Genomic DNA, 22,827 nt, shown 5'->3' with positions numbered 1-22,827 from the left:
AACCACTGGCATTAAAGAGTCTTCCCACGCTTTTAAAAAAAATGCCATTTTTTGACAAACTAATAATACCAATACAAACTGTCAGGGGGTTTAAAGCACTGTCATGTTGCTCTGAGCCACACAGACAAGCTATAATCGATCATTTGAGTTCAACTGCGGATGATTACACGGACTATTTCACCACTGAATGCACATGACACTGTTACTGAACACTGGTTAATTAATTGTCCTGATGTAATCTGTTGCTTGTTTCTTTTATGTTGTTTTAAGTTTGTTTGTTTATGTGAAACTTTTTTTAAGAGAGACTGACCAGCACTGGATGTCTGGAGTCGTAGTCGTAGTCGTAGTCGTAGCAGTCGTGGTGAACCACAGGTCGTCCATCAGTTTGATTTATATAATATAAGTGGGGAGCTTATCACTAGAGTAACTGCTAACTGCAGCTGGTATTAGCTAGTTAGCTCATGTAGCTGTGCAGCTAGTGGGAGCTCGGAGCATTGGGATGTGTTGGTGTTTATGCACGATCTTTTACCTTTTCATCTAAAATTCTTACATGTTGTACCTTTAATCAAACAAAATGAAAATAAAGTGTCTTAACAGTTTATTTTCATTGCTTATGAGCATAAACTGAAAGTAATGGCTGCCTGAAAGGTTAAAAACTGCTGTAATAACTCACAATATGCTTTGAAATATCCTCAACAGTCGGTATGTTAATGATCTTTAACTGATTAATCGTCGTTAAGAATTAAACTAATTTAAAATGTTTAAACTGACGATCAGAGAGGTCATTTGTAATTCAAAAACTAGAGAAAGACATGCTGTAAAGTTGATATTATATGATTTTAGTAATTTAGTAGCGTCGATATGAACTGGATTCTGTTGGGCCAGCAGCAACACTCAAAATTAAGTCATCCATTTGGGTGTTTTTTAGTTTTTGTTTCATCTTTTCACATTTTGTTTCTAGTTAATCTCGACTCCTGGACTCTTATCATGCCATCAAATATCATCGCTGATCACAGTGATTACAATTGTTTGTGGTTTTTATATTTACCCATCATGTCTACGTATGTTTTGACGTTTTGTTGTAATTGTTTTGTCGCTGTTCGCTCAAAATTGCACTTTTTCACTGAAACAACCTTGATATTTACATCCAAAATATTGCATATATTATTTGTGATTTACTGAAAATTGTCCGTTGAGACAGCTGTTAATTTAAAAAACTGGTCAAAATGTGCATCCTTAATCAGCAGTAATGTGAAGTAATGAGCTAAGAGTAAAAACCACACGTTCTGCTATTAAAATTTCATGTCCTCGGCTCCCAGGATGCCTCTGCTGAGATCACCTTTGTCAGCCTTTCATCTGAAGCGAGACGAGATAACACAAAACGCAGAAGTGGAACAACATCACATGTTAAAACTGGAGGAAAAAAAGAACTTGCAAACCCGAAAACAAGCAGCTCTTTATCCCCTTACATACAGATCTTACATGTGGCAGGCCAACATAGTCCCAGCGCAAATTCAATTACATGATGAGAAACCGTAAGAACTGAAAGGAACTTCAGTCTTTCCCACTGCCGAGCTTCAGTACGTGTATCTTGAAGAAGTCTTAACATATCTGCCCTGCTGTGATTGCTTTATTAAATATATCTACAATGAGGACGACGAGTCCAAGAAGGCAGGAGGAATGTGAGGAATTGAGGAAGGATGACTACAGGCCGGACCTGAGGTGCCCAAATCAGATGTAATACAAGTCCAAACAGCTCCCGTGTCACAGAAAGAGGAGGGAAAGCTGCAGAATATTAAATTACAGCAAAAAAAAAAAAAAAAAAGCTCTGCAAGATAAGTAAAGGAGGAACGACGAGACGTTTTCCAAGACCCCAGTGCTGATTTAGACCCATCTGGACGACCAGGAGGAAACATCTGGAGACACATATAGTTTGACGGCAGATGTGTGCAGCCGAAATGGAGGTTAACTAACAAAATGTTGTGCTGCCAAAGAAAAATGTAAGAGTATAGCTGTGATGATGATGATGATGATGATGATTACCTCTACGTTCATCAGAGCAGAGACAAAGCTTTGACATGTTAAAGGTAAAGTCAGCTAACAGGTTCCATAATTTACTTTTAGGACTGGAGACAATGTCACTAAATGTAACGTACGTAATTTCAACCACCGACGTTCTCTTGATCAAAACAATGAAAACACGTGAAGCAGGCGCATCGTCATCGCCATTGTATAAAATTAATCTGACGTGACTCGGGCAGGTTGTGTTTTTAAGTTTTAATCACGTTACGTTGAGTCACATTCCTTCCTCACTCTCCGTCGTACCATCTGATCTTTCCCTGGAGATGAACACGGTCGGTCGACTTCTGTGTTCAGCCACCTGTCGTTGGTCAAATACTGACGTTTTGGGTTGCTGCCTTCCCCCCAAACCACCATCATCCACCATCATCCACCACAGGAACACAGTCATTCTGAGGGAAACACCGTTCCTTAGCACCCATAAATATGATACTGAATTCTACTGTTTTATCGCTGTAACAAAGAAAAATATGTGAAATCAATATCAAGTTTTATGTCTCTCAGAACAGAATGTCTTCATTAAATTACAATAAAATGTTTATTCAACCAAGAAACCTTCTGTTTTTATAAAGTTTGCGAGCCGCTACAACCATCAAATGATTTGAAGGTAGAGTCGTCACGATATTGGAATATGAACCTCGATACAATACACTGAAAAATATCAATATTCAATACCATTTCCTCTGTACAATGGGGGGGAATTGATGCAACATTGAGGACGCTGGACTTTAGATTTTTATGAGAAACATAACAAGTGTTGTGTTCTGTGTAAAGGCATCTCATTTAATGTGGCTCTGGAGGAAGTGGGAGGAAAAATACCTTTAAAAGTATCGATACCACGGGAAGACTGCCAGTGGGATGATGTGCGCCTGTGTTGGAAGAAGAGCGAGCGGGAAATCACTGCGGATGTGGAGTTTTTAATCGGCTACATTAATCTCTTTCCTGGAGGAATGAGTTAAAGGTAACATTTAGTAAAGTGTGTGTATACTGTGGGGCGAGTTCCCGCTCCGGGTGGCACCACCGCATCCAACATGCTATGCAAACAATGCAACAGTCGGGCTGCTGCCGAGACTGTTTGTTTGGTTTGTGTCATCACGTTTCATTTTACCTGGAAAACTTTATGACATGCAAACCTGTGGCTTTTCAGAGCCCTGAGGACTTCTGCCCCAATGCACTGTGGGTAGACACACACACACACACAGACACACACCGAGCACATACCCAGTCCTCGTAGTGTCTGGTGCCGTTCTGCAGCAGGTCCTCCAGCTGGATGGTGCAGTTGGCCACGAAGTCGTCGTATCCGATGGGCGCATCGTGGAAAACAGACAGCTCCAGGCTCCGTCCCTCACGGACCTCGGTGCAGAACTCCTGGTGCCAGGCGGGGCTGTTGGTCTTGGTCCTGGTGGCCGTCTGGCCGAGCCGGGTTTGGTCCAGATTGAGGGCCAGGTAGGGGTCCAGCAGGAAGGAGCCGCTCTTCCCCACGGCGTGACGCAGGGCCCACGGGGTGGGCTTCAGGTCCACTGCCTCACACACTCGCACCTTCAACAGGCCACTGAACACAGGCATGGCTGCAGGATCCTGGGGTGTGTGTGTGTGCGCGTGTGTGTGCGTGTGTGTCTAGTGTCTGTGTGTGTGTGTGTTTAGGCTAGTCTGCCTGTTCCTGCTCCTGTACACAGAGTGTTTCCTTCCAAACGAGCAGGGTCACTGCACAGTCCTGCTACATCCCATAATGCCGCTGGCTCCTTTGGACTCTCAGTCTCGTACAGCCATTATCAGAACGCTGTGTTATCCCCACACACACACACACTTACACACACACACGCACACTCATTCACATGCACGCACGCACTCGCACACACGGACACACACTCACGCTTACAGTGCAGCTGATGGATCCGTAATGGGCTGAAAATCGCAATAACAGCGCAGACTCACACCCTTCAGAGGTCGCTGGCTGAGCGCGCTGCCTCCCGAGCGGCTGCCGTGTTTGTTTATGGTCCGCACAAGATTCCCGTTTCGGCGGAAACAGGCCGAGAAACGCGCGGCGGTGAGCGGGGAAGGCGGGTTCGCAGGCTCCGGCTGGGTTCACTCGGAGCTCCGGAGCTTCCTCCCGCGGTCCTTGTGTGTGTGTCTCTCCCGGGTCAGGGTGGGAGAGAGCGCGAGCAGCCGCGCCTAGCCATCCGGGATTGGAGCTCCGTTTCCAGCCCCTCGCTCGCGCTTTTCCCCGGGATAATCTCCTCGCTTCGGTACCGCGATATTTTACGCGTACTCTCGGAAACAGCGCAGGTTTTTTTGTTTTTTTGTTTTTTTGTTTTGCCCCCTCGATGTGGTGTTTGCGGGGCTCAGGAGCAGCCCTGACACATCTCGGTGCTCCGCTCGCGTTCCGTTTTTTTTTTTTTCCTCCTCTCGGTCCCTGCGCGCGCCCCCCGTTTCCCGTCCCCTCTCGCTCTCTCCTCAATCCGTGAGTGAGCGCGAGCTGCAGGAAATGCGCAAAACGCGTCACCCGCGCTGCCGGGCTCCTGCGCCGGATGAGAGAGAAAGGAGAGAGAGAGAGACTGTGTGTGTGTGGGTGTGTGTGTGTGGAAGAGGTGTTTTTTGAGCGCAAGAGACGAAGAGGGGGATGGAATTCACCCGCAGGCATGGAGTGTGTGTGTGTGTGTGTGTGTGTGTGTGTGTGTGTGTGTGTGTGTGTGTGTGTGTGTGTGTGTGTGTCATGGCCAGACAGGCAATACAGCAGTCAATCAGTCAGTCCTTATGCCTGGTCACAGACACACGCACACACACACACACACACACACACACACACACACACACACACACACACACACACACACACACACACAATTACAGTAAAACGAAGACTGAAAGTGACGGAAAAAATGTTAAAACGACCGTTTTACATTTGTGTTAGGAGTTAAACGTTGTAATAGCAGGATGGAAAGTCATATTGATGACATCAAAAGTCGTAATGATGGGATGAAAGTCACAATTAAGACATCAAAAGTCAAAATTATTAGACAAAAAGCCGAAATCTTTTGCTAGAAGTCATAATAATGACACAGACGTCACAATTCTAAGAAAAAAAGTTTTAAAAAAGGAGACTAAAGTCAAAATGATTGCATAAAATGCCGAAATCTTGAGATAAAAGGTTATAATATTGAGATGAAAGTGACATTGTGAGGAAAAAAGTTTGGACAAATTTGGACAAAAAGTCATAATAATGAAACAAAAATCAAGATTATAGATTTTTTTTAAAAAATCACAAAAATGAGATGAAAGTCAGTCCTGAGATAAATAGTTGGATTATGAGATAAGAAGTCAAAATTTAAAATAAACATTGTGGGATGAAATCAGATCAAAAGTGTTTATTATGAAATATAGAAAACTACATCTGTTGTGCAGGAAGCCATTATCATTAAATAAAAAGTTGCAGATATGCGATAGAAAGTCAAAATTAATGTCACAATCATTACATATAAAGTCAGAATAAGGAGACACATTTTGGCATAAATAGGCTTCCATACTTCTATAATTAAAAGTTCCTGGAATATCATTTTAATTGATATATTTCCTGCCTCTACCAGTTGCGCTATGAAAACAACGTCTGTACCAGAGGAGCCTGTTCTCATATCTATATCCTATATTATTACCTAGACCCACCTAGAAATGGACTACCTGTACGTACCTGTAACTCAGTACATTGACCTAAGTAACGTACTTTAGTTCAGTTTTGAGGTAATCGAGTGTTTCCAATATCTGATACTTTACAGTGTTTAAGGACTCCATTCAAGTCTCCATGCATACACCTGAGTAAAATTCTTAAAGTATCTGATATTAGCAAAGGAAGTAATACATCAGAAACACAAGTGAATTATACATACAGTATGTGTACATGTATGTATTAACTGTACGCTATGAGTCAATTGATTATTGGCCTGGAGAATTATTGGAAGCAAAATTTGTTTTTTGTTTTTTTTACTGTTTTTTAATCAGATTGCTCTTTAGTTAAGACAGTTAAATTGCACGTTGCAATTTACATAAAGTTAATGTGTAATTACATGTAAATCAGCTGTGTACGGCTGACGTGAATATTTAAAAAGAAAAGGTGGGGGAAGATAAGAGAAATTTCCATATTGAGCGTCATAAATGAGGTCTGGCCGGCTGCGCCACCTGCTGGTCTCACGGACACATTGCAGGGAGGATGACGTTTTCAGGACATGACGTCCCTGAATGCTGTGTTCAAATACTCCTCGTAAATTCATGCGTCGACAGTGATCAAGCGGCTGTTTGCAGTCCGATGAAGTATTCTTCTGTTAGTAAAAAAAATAACGGAGTAAATGTTCTCCACTGCATTGAAAGTAGTACAGAAGTATTTCCAGGGTGTATTTAAAATATTGAAAGTAAAGGTATTCAGTGAGGGCAGCAGAATAACTCCTGTCAGTCTAACATTATATTAAAGGAACACTAAATAACAAAGTATTTTTGTTTTCATGACTGCATAAACAACTGACCTTAGAGAACAACACAGTTTCATACTGTTTTACTTTGTTTGCATGTGGCGGACCCTGCCTTAAAACAGTGTTCTGGGGAACTTAAAGGGGCACTGTGTGGTTTTAGAGAAGAGATTCAAACTCAGAATCTTTGGATTTACAATATTTATGAGGCGATGATAGGAACTCGGAGATATGTTTTCCATAACTGAACAAACAAGCTGGTAAATGAGGTTTCTTCCCCTACATAGTGCACCTTTAATGGATAATACTCACTTGTCTAATATTGTCACAGAAGCGTGTCATGTTGTAGCTCATCATAATCAAGATAAGCTGACATACTGAGTTATTTATTTATTATAATGTATATATGTACATATGTATCTGCAGCAATGCATACTTGCAAAATGTCCCCTTCCAGAGGATTATATATATCATTAAATATAGATCGTATTATTATATAACTATTTTAGATTGCATCAATGTGTAAACAGCATTTTATTATCGCGTCACAATAAAGACACCACATTTAAAACTGTTGTATATTAAATGTCTGTTCAAGTAGCATAAAAGTAAAAACCTCATGTTAGATACTGAGTCCTCTGAAAGTAAATTAAAGATGTTTAATGACATCTTTGGTGCCGTTAAACTCTTTTATCTGACCCGTCGTCTCAGTTTCAGCCCAATTCGTGATCAAAACTGGTTTGAGAACTTTGCAGCTGTTTATTTTCTGTATCAGTTGACACACAAACTTACAGGCCTGTCAGATGAAAATGAACTTGGGAGTTTGTTTTCTATTCAACAAAGGTGTGCTGTACTCACCTTCACCACAAGATGGCGCCACTCAGTCTTCACTCTGCGATGTTGCTGAAAACATCACAGCAGAGGACTGAAAGAAAGAGAAGAAGCGGGTTTCTTTTAAAATCCTTTTTAGGACATTTCTGTTCATCTGAGACGGAGGTACATTGGAGATTAATGGATGTTTAGAATCATTGAGTTGTGCGCGAACAAATAATAAAAGCTAAGATATATAAGATGCTGCTGTGCCGGCTGTTTAGAGGCTATTGTGAAATATCTGGTTAAAGAGGGAACATTTTAAAAAAAAAAGGCCACATCCAACAGACAGAGGTGGATGTTGTCGGCTACACAGATTTTTATTTAAGTAAAACTGTATAAATTTCCTGTGGCAGGTGAAGTCATGCATTCAGAGTTTTACTTGATCTTTTAGAATGACATTTTCATTATAGATCCATTTCAGAATAATTCAAATCACATTATTGGATCATTTTACTGACACATTAATGTTTACATATTCTAATATCAGAGCTGGTGAAGATGGAGCTTTTTTTGTGAATTTATATTTTAAATGCTTGCTGATTATATTTTATGACATTAGTAACAATAACATGTTTGGAACAAGTTGCTTATTTGACTTATTTGAATATTAGTTATCCGTCTGTTTCATTGAATAATTGCATCTGTCCTCTTTAAATACATTACATTATGGTAAACTTATTAATAATACATACTGTGAGTAGAGGATTTAGACCTCATTTTATTTACTTTGCTTATTTATTTCTTTATTTTTCTCTTTTTCATCTTGCTTTTAACTTGTATTTTGTATCTTGTTCCTCTCTGAGCTTCCAAACAAAATCTCATCTGTGTTACAATGACAGATTTTACGTCTTATATTACAGATTAACAAACATAATTTAAAAAGGTAGAAGTTACAGTTAAACACTTAACATATTTTAAAACGATTTAAACCCACCTGTGAAGCCTTCGTACTTGTGTTTTAAAAGTTGAAACATGCTTCGTTACATCCTGTGAGGATTTGATCATGTGTCTAATCACACTGATTAGACACACCAAAGATGATCATTAAATATGATTAAAGTTGTTTTATACTATGTTAACTACCAATTGGTAAATGTCTTACTCACCTTTAATTGTAGAAGTCACAACTGTCGACAAATAAAAGTATATGTTTTATTTTTATCTGTCTAAAACTACACACAGCATGTAGAAAAATGTGTTGATTGGGAGGGTACTGTATGCACACACACACACACACACACACACACACACACACACACACACACACACACACACACACACTGTCCTTGTGAACACGGTGTGATTAAATAAGAACGGGCACGATCACAGTCATATATTAAATAACTTTATTTATATAAAATACCAAAACATTTATTCAGCATCAGATTTGAACATAGAGTACGACATCACACACGGACTGCACACTGAACTCTGTGAACTTCAAATAAAGTTGACGAGAAGGTAAAGAAACTAGAAAACAAAAAAGAAAAAGAGAGAGTCGAACAGGGAGGTAGGCTTCAGTGCGTGATGATTGTCTATAGCAGTGGACATCCGGGGGTCTAAAGAAAGTACTAGTTCTATTTAGAAAAAAATAAAATAAATGACAAACAATTAGAGAAAATAAGAATAATGATGTCACTGACGGGTCTGTTTAGGTCCTCAGTTTTAGTCCAACATGGCTTGATGTCTGTTAAATGAGGGTCATCAGATGTGCATCACCATCCAGAGAGGACGTTGAAAATAAAAACTGTGGGTCTGATTCTGCAGCTGGTGATCAATAAACAAGCAGCATAGACATAAAATCTATTAAAACAAATCTTTAACAAGGAGCTGATTTATGCCCTGAACATTTATTGCAAACCCTGACCAGCCGTTTGGTCTGCGTGCATCCTCTTCCTCCTCTCTCTGGTTAATCCACGCCAGAAGCTTCACGGGCTCCTGAAGGTCCATTTTTTTCATAGATTTAAAAAGTGTCAGACGTCCAAGTCGGAGTCACTGTCTGTTACTGAGAGGAGAGTTTCTCCGTCGGCGCGCTCGCCACCTTCATCCGGACTGCACTCCCCTCCGCTGAACGACCGCACTCCGTCTGGACACATCCGGTGGTGCTGCAACCTGGAAACAAAGAGGAAAGGAGGAGTTGTTGTGAGCGGGGAAGACGAGGAAGGTTTCTAGACCTCCTGCATTGTTCCAGTGCAGAAGAAATGTGGAGACCATAGACCTGCACCTGTTACGTCACGTGTCATTAAGACCTTTGCAAGGCTGGTTCTACGGCACTCAACGATCCTACTGCACCTGCCTTTAAAGGTAAAAGCTTCACCCTGCACCCTGAAACTGCATCCTGGATCACAGACTACCTCACTGGTCAGCCACAGTGTGTCAGAATCGAGGGCAGTCACCTCTGAGGTTGTAATCACCAACATTGGCGCACCCCAAGGCACCGTGCTAGGACCATTCCTCTTCATACTTAATACCTTCAGATTCAGATGAAGCTACAGGAGGAATCAGATGAAGCTCAGCATCAGTTCATTGAGAGGAGACTTGGATGGTTTAATGTGATCAGCTGACTCGTGCTGTTCTTTGCTGCCGTCACACAGTACAACTGCAGAGAGACCACAGAGTGTCATCACACTGACCAGCCAGCTCTCCCTCTCCAGCATCTTTGTTGGGCTTTATTTGCAAACACTGGACACAAAACTAATATAAAATGTTTATCCTACTTTAAAATACAATAAAATATGCCCATATTAAATTAGGGCTGACATTTTAGGCCAAATTGTGACACACGAAAAATACCCAGATATTTTGAAAACTCCTCAAAAGCACTTCATGAATGCGCTGACTGGACAACCAAATCAAATATCACAATATTTCTGACAGTATACTTCGATATTAATATTGATGACAACTGGTGATTTCACAATATTAACACATTTGATATTTTTGATAAAAATGATCATCAGTAATGTGGATATAATGAATACGTGTTAAAAGGCAAGTATTAGAAATGACATCATTTAACTGTAACCAGGACGAAAACAGAATCTGAAACAATATGTAGACGCATATCACGAAGAAATTAAATTATTATGTGCATATATTATACAATATAATGCTGATAAATATGCACAGTTTAAATATGTTACAGTTGTTTTTGTGATTACATAATCATATTTTAAGATGTTACATTGTCACTTTGCTTTGCATGTCGAGATTATAAGTACAGTCACAACTGTGTAAACTAATCTTTAGTTGTTTTTAGTTTTTTTTTTTACCTAATTTCTCTTTTATTTTTCATATTTTATTCTATTCTTATCTAATGCACATTTTGTTCTTTAAAGGCGCTTTATTTATTTGCTGATTTAAAAAAAAAGTCTAAATAAACTAAATAAACAAACTATTTTCATTTTCATGACTGAATAAACTGAAAACAAAATAGCACCTTTAAAGGACAAAACAATTTCAGACTGTTTTATTGTGTTTGTATGTGGCGGACCCTGCCACCTTTCCATCTTCAAACAGTGTTATTTCCCTCTAAGAGCAGCTTGTTTATTCACTTATAGAAAAAATATTTCTGAGTTTGTATTAAAACCTCATTAATATATTAAAAACGTAAATTCTGAATTTGAACAACAAAACTGCACAGTGCCTCTTTAATGTTCTCTGTTTATCTGTACTTATTTTAACACTGGAATTTCTCCTCTGAGGGATCAATAAAATAATTTAAAACAAAATTTAGTATTTAATTTTGTTCCTGTAAAAGAAATCCTAAAATGAACGCAAACAATGAATAATTATCACATTGTTGTGCGAATAATTGCTGTTGTACAAAAAATCGAATCCCTCAAACGCCAAACGACCTCCTGCGTGTTTGTGCGTCATGAGCCATTTGCTCCCATTCACGCACGTTTTGCCTTCACCGACAGGACGGCTGACCCGCACACTGACCCTGAAGTAAATTATAGAGCAGGACAGGGTGAAAAAGATCGATCGGGTCAGGAGGAAACAAAACAAAAAAAACCCAACCCTACAAGCTGAATGGCCGCGCGCTTTTACGCATGAATGGCTCCTTTTTTTACGCACAGGCCTTGGCTGCATGTGGAGAGGAAACAGCCTCAACAAGAGAGCGGAAAATAAGTGAGTGGTCGATAAGAAGATGGATTACACTGTGGACACTTACGGCTCCCTTGATTTTAACAGCGTTTCTGGTGCTTAACGTGAAAAATGAAGTCTAAAGGCAACACAACAAACAGTCTGTGATTCCTTTGAGCGGCTTTCTCTCCTGCGCAGAGTGAGAGACTGAAAGGGAAACTCATCTGAAGTCGTTGTGACTGACCTGTTCTTGGCTGCAGCCGCTCGGTCTCTCTGCCTCCGGTTTTTGAACCAGTTCCCAACTTGAGTCGGCGTGAGTCCGGTCGCGTGCGCCAGCTCCCGCTTCTTCCCGGGGTTGGGGTACGGGTCCTGCAGGTACCACTCTCTCAGCAGCCCCCGCGTGCGCTCTTTAAAGCAGTGCGTCTTCTGCTCCCCGTCCCAGATGGTCCTCGGTAACGGGAACTTCTTCCTCACGCGGTATTTGTCCACCGGTCCGAGCGGCCGCCCCCGGAGCTTCTCCGCCTCCCGGTAGTGCGCCTCGAGCCACATGGCTTGCAGTTTCCCGTGCGAGGCGCGCGTGAAGCGGTGCGTCTCCAGGATGTGATAGAGCTCGCGGAAGCTGCCCGTGTGGTAGGCCACCACGGCTCGAGCCCGCTGCACCGACTCGTGCTCGGAGATGGAGTCACGGCCGTCTGCGGTCACCGGGAGGGACCAGAGGAAGCGGGCCAGCCGCTCCACGTCCCCGGTCTCCTCCAGAGTCTCGCAGACGCTGGCGATCTGCGCCGCGGAGAAACACAGTCCAGGGAGAGCCAGGGGAGGACAGGCGGAGGGAGGGTCCTCCGGGGACCGGGACCGGGCCAGGACAGGGGGCCCATCAGCGAAGTGGGGCAGGAGGATCCGGGAGGCTGAGAAAAAGTCGAGTGGCGATCTGAACACCATCTGGACGACAGAGCGAGGCCGAAGACCAGACGAAGCGTGTCTCTGAAACAGTCTGACGAGGAGGCTGCTCAAGTCTGACTCTTTAGCTCACCTGGGAGTCAGGGAGGGACCCTCACTCTGACTTCTGATTGGACAACCTTCCAGCTGATGCGGGGTCGTCATGGCAGCGCTGTCAATCAAAGGCAGAGGATTTATCTCCGTCCTGAGGAGGACGAGGAGGCTGGACACACACAGAGCCTAACAAGCATTGACCCCCACGGATGTTTTACTCATTTCATTGCTTTTTACTCAAGCAATCACTTATTTTACATTATTTATTTCTAATTTATTCTTTACTTTGTAGAAATGTCTTTTCACTTTGACTTTAAAGAGATGTTTTTAGGACATCAAAACAAAAACAAATAAAAAAAAACAAACAAACAAAACCACTATTTCATGTTTACAGTGATGCATTTATGATTATTTTAGATCATCATAATCTTCAGATCAGTCGGGTGTGTCTGATCCAGGAGCCTCCACACAGAAAGAGACACATCAAACTGTTGAATCATAAAAGAACAGAATGTGCCCTGATAATCTGAAAAGATATATTTGCATGACTCAGTTCAACAGATATCTGCGGTTGTGTGCTGGAACATTGAAACTCCCTTTCGGTTGCTGTTTTTGCAAGTAATTGTTGTTGTTATGCTTAATGGAAAACTAGCTCTTTATTTTTGTTGTTATTCTTATTGTAAAAATAAAGTTTGTTGTCGTTTAAAATCAGTTTTAAAGCACTTCCATCTTCTGCTTGATCATATGTGAAGACAAACTCAGGGAGCATCAGGTGATTACGACTTTTGGATCACAAAATCTAGAGTACGTCAACAAAGGCCAAGTAAGGAGACCAGGAAGCAGAGAAAACCCGACTTTGCCGTCTCATATGAGAAATCAAATTAAAATCACTGGGGACTAAACTACGCTGACATCACACTCTCCTATCAAATCAATCTCATAACCTCTGCTGTCCTGCCGGTAAGCCGCTTGCATCATTAATAGCAGTAATGTGGCCGGTGTGATTGGAAAATCTCGCCCGGACCTGAAAGCGTATGTTTCTCTAAGTGGTCTCCCGCCACTCTAATCACTTTCTAATCACTTTTCTATTCTCTAATATCCATAAGTTTGGAGATAATCTGCGCTCCAGCTCCATTCTATTACCTTGGATTAGCATCGGGGGCCCATACAGCCTGCTAACATTAGTCTAATAGAGCAGCATATTCAATCTGCATTAACACATTTTGGCTGCCCCCCACCCCCCGGTGCCATATGCTTCAGGCGTGTGGCACACTTCATGCTTTGTGTGAGAGTGTTTTTGTATGAAATATGAATATAAAGAAGTTATTTTTGGGCACAACAGGCAAAAGAACTTGCACAAAAACAGCAAAACACACTTTTAACATGTTCATCGTGCACCATCTTCATTGTGTTTGTGCCCACACACTCTCTTTCATACGAGGGCTCCGGTGCAGATGTGCTGGGCGTGAAAAAGGGGGTCACCCAGATTAAAAGGGTTAATGCCAATTACCCCCGACAGACAGATGTCCCTGCGAGGTGGCACGAGGAGTCGTGTGCCAGTTTTTCCACCCTCGAATGATGCACAGGGTTCAGGCTTATCAGGGTAATCTCTCTTCGCCTTTATTAAATCCAGTCGAATAAGCTTCGTAATAACATGTAATTATAAAAAAAAGTATCTGTGGCACTTCTCGAAATCAACAATCACCCCACAAAAAGACGCAAAACAGTAAGAAAAATTGGGTGAACACAGAAATTAATGGGAAATGATGAGTACAAAATGAAAGTACTGTAAACAAAAGCTTAGTAGCCGATAAACGATGAAATATAAATTTTAAGAAGGCAGATCAGTGAAAGCAAGTTACTGGTTGTTGTTGGCTAATTCGTAACATTAGCAGAATAGCAATTTGCAAACCGTTATAGCCAATTTACCTGCCAAAACAGTATTTTCCTGCTTTAGCTGGTTAGCAATTATTCTGCATTAGCAAACAAGCTAACATTATCAGTCAAACCATCAACAATAAATTAGCCTACCCACAATGCAAGAGGACCACCAATAGCGTTGTTGGAAATTTGAATGTCAGTAACAAGCTAGCCAAGTTACAGAATCAGCCACATGAACTGACACTGACAGCATTTTGCTACTTTAGCTTTCATATGCATTAGCAAGCAAGGTAACATTAGCTAACATTCTCCAGCTAGAACCGAAATATTACAGTATATTTCACACACTTATATTGTTAGATTTGACTTTTTGGATTTTGTGTTGGTGTCTTTGTTGTTGTGCATTTGCTGATGTATCAGACTCCAGTTCTGAGCTAATGTTAGCTAGTATTGGAAACTTAAAAAGACACAATCTGAGGCCAGACTATTAAGAGTTAATGAGGAGGATCTTGAAATGTACTATCTGATACACTGGCATGAGGACATTTAGAGCATCATAACAGTGGCGGACATATCTGCCTAACGCAGTATTTTGCTATAGCTGGTTAGCAATTTGTGTTAGCAAGCAAGCTAACATTATCCAGTTAAAACTAACACATCACGATATATTTCACATGCTTTGCAGTATGTTAGCTTTGATTTTGGACTCTAGTGTTTGTCTCTGTCTTGTGTTTGATGGTTTATTGACGTTAGCACATGTTCCATTTCTAAGCTAACGTTGGCTGGTGTTGCAAATGATTGTCACTAGTGTGCTGGTAGGATAAGAGGCGAGGTGGCTCACATCAACAATACATGTAATCTACTTCATCTTCTTACATACTGTTCCTTTAAATCTAGCTATCTCAAGCTTGGCATGGCTGAGAACCGATGTTGTTTTATGCTAGTAGCGGTTAATGTAGCCTGTCCGATGGGACCGCTTCCATAAACTGAAGGATCCAATTCATCAGAAGAAGAACAAGCACCTTAGACTTAAACAACACAACTTCACAGACATATTCACAAACACGGATGATTTAAAGGTGATCCAAAGGTTATGGCAGGCGTACTCTGCAGCCAAGAAAGCTGTTTTTCAGCATCAGTAAAGTTTCTCCTCTTCCCACACAAACATTGACATCAGTAGCGCATTCTGCTTTACTTGAGACGCTCGAGTGTACAGAGGATTGCAGCTTGTTTTCTGTCTCTGTGTGTTTTAGCAGCAGAACAATGGACAAACACACACACACACAACAGTCTCTGAGCGACAGTCATGGCCAGGGCTCCTCCAAGTTGAAAAGACATTCTTCCGACTGAAGCAGGAAGGACACACCAAACACACTCGAGGGAAACGCACTCGAGGTGTGTGTGTGTGCGTGTGTGTGTTGTGGTGATGAGGGGGCGAACGCGTTGTAATGGTGACAATTAAGTTAATTCAGCTACATCTCCTTTCAGAGACAGGACAATTATCAGGGAGGAGCAGGGGAAAAGCAGCTACAAGCGGGTGGATGACACTTCGAGGGTGGCTCGAGGAACACAGCGTGGATACGAAGTGAATCGCCTCTGCGCCTCCTTATCCCCGCGTAAACAAAAGCCCAGCTCCTAATTAACCTCTCCACTGACCTCTACAACTTAACACTGACCTCTTAAGCCCTGAAACTTTAACCCCCTCACCCCGTCTCATTGGAGGAGGCCGCGCAGCCCCCCTAACTCCCCACAAAGCCTCCTCTTCGTTAAGCCACTAATCACTTCCTGCATCTTTGTTGTGCTTTTGTGCTCTTGCAGGGGCTCCAGGAGAGTTCGGTGCACAATGGTGCCCAAAAAAACAGGAAGGATTGGGGGGGGGGGGCAGGTGGATGGTGGCACACTAAGGAGAATGAAAATTAAGACGTGGAAATAATGGGAGGATGGAGCTTTTTTATACACGCTGACCTGATGCTAAAGTGTCGGTTAATCGAGCCTTAATCAGCGTGTAAGTCGCCAGAAAAGTAATCAGCGACAATAATTTAGAAGGATTATTGAACATTTTGTGGAAGACAATGCACACACGTGTGTAAGTGTTGTTGGTTTAAAGCACATTTTACTGAAACTTTACAATTGTTAAAGTAAAGAGTTAGTTTCTTTTCTTTTTTTCTCCAATTTTTATTAACTGGGCATATGATTTTATTTTATTTATTTAACCTTCATTGATATTGATATAATATTGTCTCACTTTGATCACAGGCCCCTGAAATAAATCAAATCAAAATCATATCGGGGCAAATATCATATTCTTGTCCAAAGAATTAATATAACATTGTATCATGTATGCTACAAATGCTAGTTCTGCCCTCTAAAATATGATAAATGTAAGATTTGTTGGTTTAATATTGCTGTAAAATGCGTTTGGTTTGTTTTGGGAATGTTTTTTTCACACAAATTGAGTAAATTAAAGACGTCACACTGGGGTTCTGGGACTTGTGATGGGCTTTCACCACAATTTTCTCTGACAAGGATTAACAGTGACAAATGGTGAGTCTTCTCATCGTCACACCAGTCCAAAGGCTATATGTATGTGTGTGTGTGTGTGTGTGTGGTCACCGTTTGACCACAGCGTGACCCCTTGTCACAGAAAGCTGAGGAGGACAGGTACTCAAGTAACTGTACCTGGGCGACTAATCCCGGCCCCCTGATTGGTTTGGAACCCAACACCTCGCAGTTAATCTCGCCACTTCTCCTGGCAGGGCCAGCTGTGGCGGGCGCTGAAACAGCTGGAGAGGAGAGGTGTTTTTCAGAAAAAGACTCCAACACATGGATGAATTAAAAAAAAAAAAAAAAAAAGCATCCACGACAAGCACAGATGCACAAACACCTTCGCCGAACAAACAAAATAATCAGATAATCAGATAATTTGACTAATAATTCCCCTCGTGTGCCGCGCCGCCCTCGAGGCCAGATGTGAAGGCGGTCGTTACATCATTATCCCGTGTTTTGTCAGTGTCAACTCACCACTGCAGTGTTTTGTTTATTTTTTAATTCATAGCTTAAACGACACAAACACAGCAGCTGCCCCGACAAACAGACCGCAGCGGCCAAAAATACAAACAGCTGGAGCCCGAAACAAAGACGGTCAGAGACTCAGAGAGAACACACACACACACACACACACACACACACACACACACACACACACTGCATCTGCATTAACACTTTCCAAGCACACACACCTTCATGCATCTGGTGGGTTAAGAGAACAAAACACCACGTCTAAAGGAGAGGTAGTGAAGCAAATGAGTGAGATTAAAGTTAATTTCCTTTAAACGGAAATATCATTGTCACAGGATCGTCGTCGTTGTTTCTGAACTCGGTGCAGGTTTTTTTTTAATTTTCTTTATCTGATTCAGTTTCTTTAAAACTCCATCGACCTAAGAAATCAGAAAAAGAAAGAAATCTTCTCACCTTAATCTTTGATTGTTACATTTATATCAAACAGTGAATCAGTTCATCACAGTCGAGTCCAATGAACTCCTCTGTAAGTACAAAAACACTTAAAGGTCCAGTGTGTAGGATTTAGAGCGATCAATTGGCAGAAACAGAAGATAATATTCATAATCATGCATAATGTTTTCAGTATTATGTATTATGTCCATCGTGTAAACTCACCTGAAACCAAGAACTCTTGGGTTTTGTCACCTGTTATATCTCCATGTTGCCCCGTCATGTTTCTACAGAAGCCCAGAGTGGACAAACCAAACTCTTGACTCTGGAGAGGGACTTCAGGGTTTTAGCACCTGCCGCTGTTTCTCCTGAACACTTAGTAAGAATGAACAGCAGTAGCCACACGACTTTAACATTAAAAGTATACATATATTTACATTTCCCCTGTATTATACACGACATGTTGTGTCCGTAATGTACAAATACATTTTGCTTCTGATGTCTTGTAGGCCCGAGTGGACCACCATGGGTACACATCATTTGAACTTTTAGAGTTTTTAAAATCCCATTTCACACTTTTATTGATTTTCTTGTTTTGTCTCGACACAACAGTTTATGTCGTATTGAACCCGGGAACATACGGACGCGTGTGTTCTTTATCAATTATCGACTGACTGAAACCGAACGAGGAGTCAGTGTCGCTCAGATTACAGATTCAACCGCTCATGTGAAAATGTATTTAAATGTCAGTAACATCGCAAACGCTCATCTACTTTAATCCCACGAATGCGACCTGTTTAAATACGTGGAGACAGAATATAAGTTGTTATATTTTATGTGGTGTGTAGCACAAATTTATTCTATATTATCATGTTTACTCTTTTTAGTCTAACATTTGTGATGGCTTTTTAATGAAAACCACAAAGATGGGGATCAAAACGTCCTTTTTCCTGTTGCAAATCAGAGAAACGAAGGAAGACGCTGACGGCGCTTTGACGTTTTGAAGAACACAGATTGCATTTTTTGTCTTCTGCTCTGGAGAAGACATCAGATCATTAGGTTGGATGGTGGGAATACGTGTCGGGAGAAGCTCGAATAAAGAAAAAAAGCCTGATGGGAGAAAAACAAGGAGCGGGACGAGGATGTCCGAAACGGGAAAAAAAAAAAAAGCCGAAAGAGTCTGAAGTGAAATGAAGCGCTGAGGTCAGAGTGAGTGAAAAGAAGGCAAAGAGGGGAGGCTCAGCTCAGAAAGAGGGAGGAGGAGGGGAGGAGGGGAGGAGGGGGAGTACAGCCCCTGTCCTGTCTGGTGTGGTTGGGGGTAATCTGGTCTAATCTGCCGCATGTTAACCTATCTGAGCAGCAAGAGCCAGATTATCCCTCTAACAATGGCCACACGCTCATCTGCTAAATTACTCCACTCAAAATCATATGCTAAGACACGCAAACACACACACACACACACACAGAGGAGGATTTCAGGGTGGCCATCAGTATATTATATTTCACCACATACGGAGATTGAACTCCTTTGAGCTCTCCCTTAAAAATCGCCTCCTGATGAGAGGTGTCTTGTTCGTAACGTGACGCCTTTCGCCGAGTCACCCCACCCCCGGTCACAAGAAACCCGCAGGAGTGGGTGGAGGAGGAAGGAGGACTCGAGTGAAAGAACCGTGAGCCGGTAGAAAAGGGGAAGAAAAGAAGCAGAAGAGAAGGAGAGAGAGGAGAAAGAGCCACACGGCCGGCGTTTTCCCTCCCTGCCGAGCAATCTATCCGTTGGTTTTTCTATTGGCGTGTTCTTCGGCGCGTCGGGGTCGGCTGACCTCCAGATAGACGAGAGCGCAACATCCACTGGCAGCGAAACACCTTTCACTGACCTTTCAGGAGAGTGAGGAATAAACACAATGCTTAATACAGATGCATTTAATACAAATGTATTATAGAAATGTTGTAACACCGGGGCGGTCGGGGGTGTCATCGTGTATGTGCCCTGTAAATTGAGTTTCTGAAGCCGCGGCTGCTTTTTTCCAAACGGCGCCGGGTCGAGAGGTTGCGGAGCTGCTATCAATTCAAATAAGAGGAGAAAAATGTGAATAAGAACGAGGTCAGAGGGACGAGACCGAAGCAGGAGAGCTGAGGAAGGCTGAAAATGTGAGATGTTTTTATGTAAGAAGACCTGACTCTTGCAAACACAAATCTCTGACCAAATCAATAATAAAAAAAAAATTAGCTTCTAGAAGGAGGCAGAATAAAATGATCTCTTTTCCTTTTCCTTTCCTTTTTTTTTGTACAGCGAAAACGTGAACATGTTAGCTGTGTTCCATATTTCCTTGAGCCTGCCGACGATGGGACTCGTTGAAAAGTTAATAAATGTTTCATCCTCTGGGCACAAAGTACGTCTGAACCAAATGTCACGTCAATCCGTCCCAGTTTCCCTAAACATTTCACTTAAAAACCACAGAAAGTGAAACTCAAGGTGGTGCAAGAGGAAAAATCAGCTTCCTCTGGGGACCATGAATACCTGTTTTTGTGTAAATCCAGCCCGTACATACAAGTGGTGTAATGTACAGTACAAATACTTCACTTAAGTACAATTTTGAAGTAGACGGATGTCAAATTTTTGCCACACTTTTTGTTTTGACTCCACGACGTCACAGAGGGAAATACCAGACAAATTTGCTATTTAATTTGACAGAAAAAAATAAGTTTGTTAAATATTAATGAATAAACTGTACACAATCCAAATCCTACATGCACAAATTATTCCCTTGTGTGCCGTAAATTCCACTGGGACCATCGATGGCTACGTAACACAAACACGGATCTCGTAAAAAGAGCCCGTGCTGCACGATTTTCATACTTTAAGTCCCTTTTTGCCAATAACGCGTCGGTATTATCACTCAGGTATCATTTTAAACTCAGGATTTTAGAGAACTTTTTGAGATGTATCGCTGGATAAATGACAGATTTGACCTGCTGGTATTTGCTCGAGTAAAAGTCAAAACACCCCCAAACTTATCAGAATGTATCCTCTGTGGACCATGAACATGCGTAGAGAACATCATGACGGAGATATCTACGTCTGCTCAAATGTGACCGTTAAACAAAAACCAGATCGGCTGCGTTTTCTTGCACTAATCTTGTTTTGTTTTACGTCGTGTTCGTCCACAAAAACAAATTAAAGTGAGAGAGATTAGAGGCGGTGGGAGCACCAGCGGAGCGCGTTAACGGGTCAGTGTCTATTGTTTTGTAATATCGGGCTTAGAGTGGATCCGGTGGCTGACTCGGTGAGAGGGCGCTCTCCGTACCGCGCCATCATCAAATTAATTTCACCCCCCACCAAACACACACACACACACACCACCATGGTAATATATTTGGACTGCTCATTCACACTTTGACACACACACACAATCCCATAATCCTGCTCCAGATTGAGAACACCTTTAAGATACGACGTGATTATGATTAGAGATTATGATCAAATTATGACAGAGTGACAGATTAGACAGGGGGCTGTGAGTGTGTGTTTGTGTGTGTGTGTCAAGGCAGCACAAACAGCGATTTATCACGTCATCTTTCTCAGTATCGTTGCATCGAGCGTCTGTGTGCACTCGCCGCCTGATCGTCGAACTGAATCGCCCGTTTTTGTTTCACTCCTTTCAGAACTGATCCGGTGACGTTGGCACCATTTTCAGAGCCAATGTATTCCGTATTTCTCACACTTTTAATTGTCTTTTAACATTATATATGCATCATGCTGTGTTACCTGACGCCATCTTGATTTCTAACATTTATGTACTTCTAAATTTCCACAGTTTGACTGGTTTGTTTTCTCTTCTGACTCCTCTTTTTCTTGCCATTCTTTGGCAACAACCTTCTTTTGTGAGATTTCAACTATCTTCTCTCTACTACTTCCGTATGCTGCTAAAGAAAAACTTTGTGTCCACTCTCTTTCCTCAGTAGAGGACAAAAGCAGCACATCTTCAGAACGTTGCCCGAAGACGCTTTAGCAGTTACTCCCAACCGCCGCCCCGATTCATCTCATCAAGAAACGTTAGCGGCGCAACAACCTGAAGGATACGAGGCGAGAGACGGTTAAGACTGGAAGATTATGTAGGTGGAAGCTTTCTGAATGACTGATGACCCGGTTACAAAGCTTAAGTTCACCTTTAGCCTTTATCGAAAGCGAGTTATCTAGAGGCTCATTTTGTCTTTTTATCTCCGGGTTTTCCAAATCCGGTTCATGTGAAATGTATTTTGGGCAACAACGTCAGAACCGTGACTGGAATACTTGAGATCAAACAGCGATACCGGAGGGGGAATTTCGAACTGTAGCACACAAGGAAAAATGTTTTTAAATATGTTTTCAACGTTTTCAACGCTTCTGATGAACGTAAGCAGTCAGAAGTCATGTAGGAGAGCAGAGTTAACGTCTGATGAGTTCCCTTTGTGCTGCATTTATAATTCACCAGGAGCTAATTTAAAAAAATGGATTGTGGATTTTTCTTCTAATAAAAGAAAAACAGCGAGTATAATGTTCAGTATCAATTATCACTAAATCGCCTCGTGTTATTCTGAGCTGCAGCGCTGGAACAGGAGGAGTGAAAAAAAAAGGAGTGTCATATAATAAAGTAGCTGTGGTGAACTTCACCTCAGTTTGATTTAAAGTTGCCATTCGTAGGAAAATGTAAGATTTATTTCCATTATAGGTTAGTCTGCTGATTATTCTCTGGATTGATTTGTATGGAACACTAGTTAGAAATGCCCATCAGAGTGACTTAGAGACAGTTTTGTCCACCCAACAGTCCAACATTCAAAATGAGTGAAACTAAATAAAGTTAAGAACAGAAAATCCTCAAGTTTTTACAGTTAACAGTTGGCAAAGTTGTCCAGGGAAGTTTAAAGCAACACTGTGTAGTTTTTTGTTTTTTTTTAATCTTCAACACACAAGTATTAAACACATAACATTGTCTTGATGTAATGAGCTGTGTGTGTAACTGGCTCCTACATC

The 22,827-nt window shown here is 41.7% G+C and overlaps 2 protein-coding genes across 2 annotated transcripts in view; both read right to left on the bottom strand.

Annotated features, from left to right (window-relative positions):
• Nucleotides 1–3,645, bottom strand: part of prkcea (protein kinase C, epsilon a) — a 34,932-nt gene extending 31,287 nt beyond the window's left edge. The window contains exon 1 of the mRNA XM_037082074.1: nt 3,301–3,645. Within this exon, the coding sequence (XP_036937969.1) occupies nt 3,301–3,645 (345 nt within the window). The remainder of the gene's footprint in view (nt 1–3,300) is intronic.
• Nucleotides 3,646–8,794: 5,149 nt separating this feature from the next.
• six3b (SIX homeobox 3b) lies at nt 8,795–13,101 on the bottom strand. Its single transcript, XM_037082077.1, has 2 exons — nt 11,740–13,101; nt 8,795–9,518 (listed from the first exon to the last, which is right to left on the bottom strand). Exons 1-2 carry the CDS (start codon nt 12,432–12,434, stop codon nt 9,380–9,382), a joined length of 834 nt encoding a protein of 277 aa, XP_036937972.1. The 5' UTR covers nt 12,435–13,101; the 3' UTR covers nt 8,795–9,379.
• Nucleotides 13,102–22,827: the final 9,726 nt, after the last annotated feature.

Source organism: Acanthopagrus latus, chromosome 20 (genome assembly GCF_904848185.1).
Source record: "Acanthopagrus latus isolate v.2019 chromosome 20, fAcaLat1.1, whole genome shotgun sequence".
Lineage (NCBI taxonomy): Eukaryota > Metazoa > Chordata > Actinopteri > Spariformes > Sparidae > Acanthopagrus > Acanthopagrus latus.
This window is presented reverse-complemented; position numbering and strand designations above follow the sequence as displayed.